Source organism: Candida tropicalis (genome assembly GCF_000006335.3).
Source record: "Candida tropicalis MYA-3404 genomic scaffold supercont3.7, whole genome shotgun sequence".
Classification (NCBI taxonomy): Eukaryota; Fungi; Ascomycota; class Pichiomycetes; order Serinales; family Debaryomycetaceae; genus Candida; species Candida tropicalis.
Window position 1 is genome coordinate 517,415 of NW_003020059.1, and position 7,986 is coordinate 525,400.

Below are 7,986 nucleotides of genomic sequence, written 5' to 3' on the forward strand. Positions count from 1 at the left end.
TGTTGTCAAAAAAAAAAAAAACGAACTTGGCGATTCTTCACGACCTTTTTTTTTTCAAAACCTTGACTCATCACATACTTATCAACTACAAATAAATCAACAGGCTTCATATGAGGGACGATGTATCTAAGATCGTTGACTTGTGTCAACAGCTTAATGAATCAACTAAATTGAAACGTAATGGGAAATGTATAAAGTTCACCAACTTTGCTTCTCATACTACTATTCCTATTGATTCTTGGAAATTTCTTGAATGGGATTATGGAAAAGAATCTGTCAAATTACCTATTCAAGCTAGAGGTTTGTTTACTACTAATGATGATACTATTGTTGTTAGAGGATATGACAAGTTTTTCAATATTGGAGAAAAATCATTCACTAAAGAAGAGGAAATAATCAAATCAACTCATGGTCCATATGAAGTAACTTTGAAGGAAAATGGATGTATTATTTTCTTTAGTGGGTTATCTACCGGAGATATTATTGTTTGTTCTAAGCATTCAACCGGCGATCGAGATGAAGGAACTAGAAACCATGCACAAGAAGGAGAGGCACAGTTAGTGAAACAGTTGGGTAAAGAAAAAGTTAAAGAATTGGCCAAATATTTATTCAACAACAATCTTACTGTTGTTGCTGAGTTATGTGATGACGAATTTGAAGAACATGTATTGCCTTATCCAAAAGACAGATCCGGTTTGTATATTCATGGGTTGAATTATAATACTATCTTGTTCAACACTGTTCCAATGGAGCAGGTTATTGAATTCACCAATGAATGGGGGCTCCGATCAGTTCAGTATTTGACTTACACCAACAGTGAAGATTTATTCAAATTCTTACATAAATGTAGTGAAACAGGTACTTATAATGGCCAAGAAATCGAAGGTTTTGTCATCAGATGTCATAGACAGGATAACCTGGATTTCTTTTTCAAGTACAAATTTGAACAACCGTACTTGTTGTATCGTCAATTCAGAGAGTGTACCAGAGATTTATTATCAGGTAAAACCGTCTCAAGTATTCGAGTTAAAAAGAATAAAGAAATCACCAAGAAATACCTTGAATTTGTTCAAGATTTATTTAATAAAGATCCAACTTTGAAAGAATCTTTCGCCAAGGGACATGGTATTATCAAAGTGCGTCAAATGTTTTTACAAAACTTGAATGAAACAAATGGTATGAATTTGTTAACTATTGACGAAGAATTATCAAAACAATTAGCAGGAATTAAGCTTGATCCAATTGTTAAATATGTCCTTGTACCAGTTGCAACTATTGGATGTGGTAAAACAACCGTGTTCAATACTTTAGTTTCATTATTCCCAGAATGGGTTCATATCCAGAATGATAACATTTCCAAAAATGCTAAACTAAAGATTGTCGATTTAACATTGAAAGCATTAGACCAAGCTCCACTTGTATTGTTTGATAGAAACAACTCAGCATCGAGAGAAAGAAAACAGATATTCACAACTGTTGATCAAAAAAGACACGAATATATTGATGATATTGTAGAAGTGAAGTACATTGCAGTTAATTTCATCGACAACAACATAAGTGATCAAGATCTTTGGGATATCACATTTGGCAGAATAAAAAAGAGAGGAGACAATCATCAATCGATCAAACCAGAAACAGATGAAAAATTAGTGGAGAATATTATGAAGGGTTTCATTGGAAGATTACAACCAATCAACACCAAAGCACCTCCAGATGATGCATTTGATCATGTGATCAATTTGAAATTGACAAAGGATGAAAACTCATCCTTGAACAATGTCAAGACTATAATAAATGAACTTGCAAAAAAATACCCAGATTTGGTACCATCTAAACCTAACGAGGGTGCTATAGAAGTTGCATTTAAGGAAGCATTAAATTACAAACCAACATTTGTCAAAGATATGAGTGGCAAAAAACCAAAGGATCCAACATTTTATGGGATTTCAATCAATCGTTCTCGAGTATTGGATGAAATTGAACCAGTATTATCTTTCAACGACAATTACAACAATTTAAAAAAAGAAAACTTGGTTCAGGATGAATTTCATGTAACTTTAGCACATATAGCAAGTACTAAAGAAAAATCCAATAGAATCAAATGGAAAAATATCAAATCCAAACTCGGATTAGGTAATCCAGATCAATCAAAGACAATTTTGGAATTTTTCGGTGATATCAAATTGTTGCAAATTGTTATTAACCAGGGTAAATTGATTTGTATTAAAGTTCAACTACTCAAGATTTACAACAAGGATAAAGATATCGTTGAGATTGAACCAGTGAATAAACATAATCATATAACTGTTGGTTGTTTCCCACCTACTTTAGCATACCAATCTAATGAAACCTTAGAGGAATTGTATAAAGATGATGATCAAGAGCTCAAGTCAGATGGAAAATACCAATGTGGGGAAGACACATTAGAAGTTATCAATTTCTCAAATGACATTACTTTAGTAAATCAAAAGTTGTTTGTAGTTTATCAATAGATTTCACTAATAGATAGATACATAGATAGAATTAGTCAAAATATCGCAATATCGATGAAAAATGTAACCGGTTATGTGAATATTTTCTGTAAATCTTAATTTTGTATTTCCGATATTACAATAGAAAATAATTTAATTCAGCCACAGTACGCCATAGCTTTCTTAACTATAAATAATGATGAACCAACTCCCTTCCCATAGATCTTGTTTTTTTTTTCTTTAATATCCACTAAATCAAATTCTAGTAATTATGCTGGCGCTTGCATGGATATTCAACTGGTGGTATCAACCAGAACCTATTACTCCCGAATTACAAAAAGAAACTGAATCAACTATAAAATCCAACAAGATTGTTATTTATTCAAAAACATTTTGTCCATTTTGTAAATATACCAAAGAAGTATTTGATGAATTAGGTGAAGATTATTTAATAGTCAATTTGAATACTTTAGAAGATGGTTTAAGTATTCAAAATTTCTTATATGATAAAACAGGTCAATATATGGTTCCTAACGTGTTTATTAATGGGAAACATATTGGTGGTAATTCCGAAGTACAAACTTTGAAGACCGAAGGGAAATTGGAAGAACTTCTTAAATAGGATTGCATGTGTATTGTTTGTAAGTGAAATACAATTAAAAGACATTGTGTCAAAATTTAGTTCCTTGCTTGGTGTCTCTAAAGGACACTTCCCTCAAATATGACCCAATTGCCGTATCCAACTACACCTCTTGTATAACATTTGATATATATTATTCTTAGATTTACCCCTTGAGAACATACCAACGTTGAGAATAGTATTATCCACCACCATTACTGGTACTTGGCTAATCAAGTATGAGAAAGTTAATGGGTAATCATTACTCTACAAGTATGTTAAGTGCTGCTCTAGACACTTCCACTCAGAATGAGTGGAGTTCGACAATCAGGAAAGCAATGATATAGTTTCAGTATAATTCTAGTCTATAATCTTCCTTAAGCACAGCTATATAAGTTAGGTATTTACAAACTTATTCAAATAGATGATAACGGGATAAAAATTAAGCGCAACTATCGATTGGATGGTGTCGTATGTTTGTACCAAATCAGAAGAGAGTCTTTCTCTGATATTACAAATAACCCCTTTCCCGTATAGACACGAACTGATTATTTGCAACATTTCATTAATATTTGAGTTTGCTTCTTCTTTCTTCCCTGTATTCCGTTCCTGGACTCATTTCTTCTCTTAAGTGTTTGTTGCTGCATATGGCAGGTCTTATCTTCTGCTTCCGTAGTACTCTTATTTTACCTTCGTTTTTACCTTGCAGCTCTTTGTCTGAACCATGTTCATCCGCTTTAATATATTCAAAATTCATTACCAGCTATCTTCGGGTGGTTTTCCTTGGATAATTGGGATTTACGTTTACTCTCTTGATGTCTTGGATGTTAGCCATATGGATAGCAACATTAAGCAATAGTGTGCCATTTTTCACTTTTTTTGACCACTTTTCAGATTTTACTTTGATTTGTTAACTTAAGAAGTATAGAAAATAGATATTTACTTAATATTCATCCATTTGGGATATTTGGGGATCTTATCTAACTTTATATATCTTCACCGTTTTCTTTGAAAGAATTTCTTTAACATACCATTTATGAAAGTCCTTGTTATTCAAATCTTTGTATTTCGGGTAGGATTAATCAAGTGGAGACTTATTTGTTTTAACTCTATCACTTTTGGCATTGTTGATTTTATAACTTATATGAGTGTGATCATATAATGACGCATCTACTTGATATTATTAAGCAACTTCAATTAAGGGGTATCACAAAAACATATATTAGCACTACAATCAAGTATATTTTTGATTTCAATATAATCATTAACATGCTTCTTAATAAATCATAGACTATACAAGAGTACAACATAATTGGCATAGTTTTCTGCTTCAAATTGCAATATTTGGCCGAATCAGTGTTATTTCTTTCATTTCGAGTATTGTCGGTCAAATATTGGTAAAAACTAATTTCAGCCAAATCACAGCATTTGGTGGAATCACTTGTATTTTAGTTTTATTCTATTTAGCCAAATTTCATTGAATGGTACTTTTGGGCAAACAATCGTATTTGGTCAAATCTGTAGTTTTCTGTTTTTTTATCATTTGACCAAATCTCAATCAATAACATTTTTGGTCAAATCACATGTTTTTTTATTTGTACGAGGTTTGGTCAATTTTAGATTAATGATACTTTTGGCCAAGTCATAATATTCGGTGCAATCACTAGTTTGGAGATTTTTATCTTGTTGGCCAATTTTCGTTAAACGACAGTTTTGGTTAAATAAAGGTATTTGGCCAAATTCAGGTGTTAGGGTGGTTTTACCATGTTGTCTTAGGAGTACATACCTGAAACTACCATCATCTGAAAGATATGGTAAATTAACACCATTCTAAACCAATTTCAATGCATTTGCTAGTAATGAGGTATTAATTGCTGCCAAATCTTACTTTGGCCAAATAAAAACACATTTTTTATCCGGATTTAATATTTGTATAAATTTATCAATAAATGTGCTATTAAACCCGCCCAAAATTGTATTATTATAATATCCATATGTTTACCATCATATTAAGGTACTTAAATATTGATAATTGGCAGTATTGATGTAAATAGTGCTTTCAAAGCTGTCTACTGTGTTCTATGGTGGCTTATTGCCGTAAATTTTATTTTGATTGAGACACGAAAATTGACAAAATGTAACAACTGCTATATGTAGTTGTGATAAGTTGATTAAACAGAAGTGAATAATGATGATATCCACTATAAATATAAATCTTCTGAAGTAATTGATTGAAAATACCAATATTTTCTACTTAGATATATGATCAGATTGAACTTTTCTATTGAGTGAATCGGGTTAGTAAATTTGTTATGTTGCGAGAGTATAGTTCATATTTTTGTAATGATACAGAAAAAATTACAGCATTTTAGACACTCTTGAACAATTTCCTTTTGACATATTTTATCTAATATATCTGAATATAATGGGAATCAATCAAGATAATCAATTTGACACAATTCTGAATAAGGAAAGACACATAACATTAGATTATAGTCATCAATTTGATGGCGGTAACTTATAAATCTACATTCCGAAAGTGAAACCATATTTTTGAATGTCACTTTTTGTTGTACATTTATATGTTCCAGTGATTGCGCCATATATCTGTGTGTTACAATGTTCCATCCATTAAACCATTGATTTGTATGTTCCTGATTTGGTGCGCATCTGTATGTACAAATTTTCCCTCCATATATCCGTATATAGAAATGTTCCGTCCATATATCCATAGATTTCAATGTTCCAACTTTGTAGAATATTTGTATGTTCTAGAGAAAAGTAACATTTATATCTCTGTTTTCTATGGTCGTTACAGTGCGACATCCAAATGTTCCACGATTTGCAACATTTGTCATTATTAGTACGATTTTTGCATTTTTGAAAATGGTATATGATTTCCAGTGATAAACTATGCTATATAAGTTTATTCTGAATTGATCGACTAAGTATTGGAGGAGTTATCTATCACTCTTACTCTTGGAATTTCAAAGTATCTTTTTTTTATCGGGAATTATGATTTTTCTAAATAACTCAATAAACATGAGTTTGGCCACGTTGAAAATGGTTTGATTGAAATATCCATACAAATTAGTACACATTTATATGCATTGGAGCTAGTGATCCCTGTTGTTGGTGTGTCTAGTGCTTTCAAAGGGGTCCATCAGCAACTCAAGTGGTTTATTTCCGTAATTTTCAAATCGGTTTGTACACGAAAAAATACCAAAAATGACTTGAATCTCTTTTCGCCATACAAAATTTAGCTGAAGGTACATTTACACTTGTACTGGTTCCAAAGATGATCCATTGTAGCTTTCATGCATTCAACTAGATTATGTAATAAGCTGATAACATCATATATGGCTATGGCAAGTACTAATAGTGGTATCAATGGAACTGAAGCCAAATTATACATTATATATTTCCTTCCTTCTGATATTTGAATTCTTTTTCTTTTTCTTCAGATTCTTTCGTACGAACCATGGTCCTAAATTCAAAAATTCGCGGAAACTGTACATCGATAATAGGTTGAGCATAACAAATAACCAACTTTAATCTGTAAGTATTTGCAATGCTGATTCATTTCAAACCATCGACTACTGATAGTTTAATCAAATGGTAAATTTCTTCTTTAAATCTACTTACCGTGTACGTCTTTGAGGAATGAAGTATATACTGGATCATTATATTGAATGAGTAGCTCCTGGATAGTTTCAATAATTGCCGCTGTTGTATATTTGTCAATATTTCATATATAATGATAGCCTATAATAACAACCATAGTATTACACTATATTATTTATCAATATTATTGTCTAACAAAAATATGATGAAAGCTAGTAGCAGTCAATTGATGTTGTTGCGAAATTTTGGAAAAAAAGGTGAATTAATAAAGTTGAGGGAGTCTTTTAAAAATAACCAAAATTGAGAAATCGCGGTAGTCTTTTAAGTTTGTTGAAAACTTCATTATGTTGCTGAAAAGTGGCAACATCATAAGGTTGCCCAAAAGTTGCCAAAAGGTGGAAAATAAGAAACCTCAGTAATTTTAAGGAAATTTCCAAAAATGCGACGACAAAAAATTAATTTGCTTATTTTGCAAATTAAAGATATTTCATGAAGTTGCATATGTTTCGCTAGATCTATCAATTCTAGCTCGATTCTAGTCATTTTGACAATATGATATTATCTGTATTAGTGTTTAATACTGTCACACTAACTTTTGAGCCAATACAGTTAAAACTGGTGGAGTTATCTATCAATCCTTACTTTTGAAAAATCAAAGTATCTTTTTTTTATCGGGAATTATGGTTTTCCTAAATAACTCAATAATTATGATATCCATACCGCTCAAATTGTATTCATTAGAATATTCATATACATGTTGACAGATATATACTATTATTATATTCATTTTCTAACTTTTTGTTCATCTGGTATTTCCAAAGGGGTTGATCAGGATCTCAAGTGGTTTATTCCCGTGAAATTCAAATCGGTTCACACACGAAAAAATACCAAAAAAAGACGTGAATCTCTTTTCCCCATACAAAATTCAACTGATGGCATATTTTCAGTTGCACTAGTATGATATCATCAATTTGCTGTCACTTGAATCTATTGTAGATGTCATCAAAGGTGAAAATATCCTTCTATTATTGTTTAAATATCCTTAAAACTATTAATTGTGTTAAATTAGTAGATATGTATCAGTATAGCATTTTCATGATTTATTTTTCAATTTTTTGAATTTTGCAATTTTTTCGCGGTAATTGTCGACTAAAATTATAAAATTATCGACCAGTTTACGTCGAGATATAAATTTCCAAGGAACATCCCTTGAGATTTTCACCTTTAAGACCCCATTTCTGCAAATCACTAGATAAGAAGAGGAAAACTGTT

General features: G+C 31.2%; 2 protein-coding genes across 2 annotated transcripts; both read left to right on the top strand. All coding sequences in view use genetic code 12, as the record gives it.

Annotated features, from left to right (window-relative positions):
- Window positions 1-110: 110 nt before the first annotated feature.
- LIG1 (tRNA ligase) lies at window positions 111-2,492 on the top strand (the record flags this gene model as incomplete). The annotated part of the gene is made up of 1 exon (XM_002550712.1): window positions 111-2,492. One exon carries the CDS (start codon window positions 111-113, stop codon window positions 2,490-2,492), a length of 2,382 nt encoding a protein of 793 aa, XP_002550758.1.
- A 250-nt stretch (window positions 2,493-2,742) lies between these two features.
- GRX1 (Grx1p) lies at window positions 2,743-3,093 on the top strand (the record flags this gene model as incomplete). The annotated part of the gene is made up of 1 exon (XM_002550713.1): window positions 2,743-3,093. One exon carries the CDS (start codon window positions 2,743-2,745, stop codon window positions 3,091-3,093), a length of 351 nt encoding a protein of 116 aa, XP_002550759.1.
- Window positions 3,094-7,986: the final 4,893 nt, after the last annotated feature.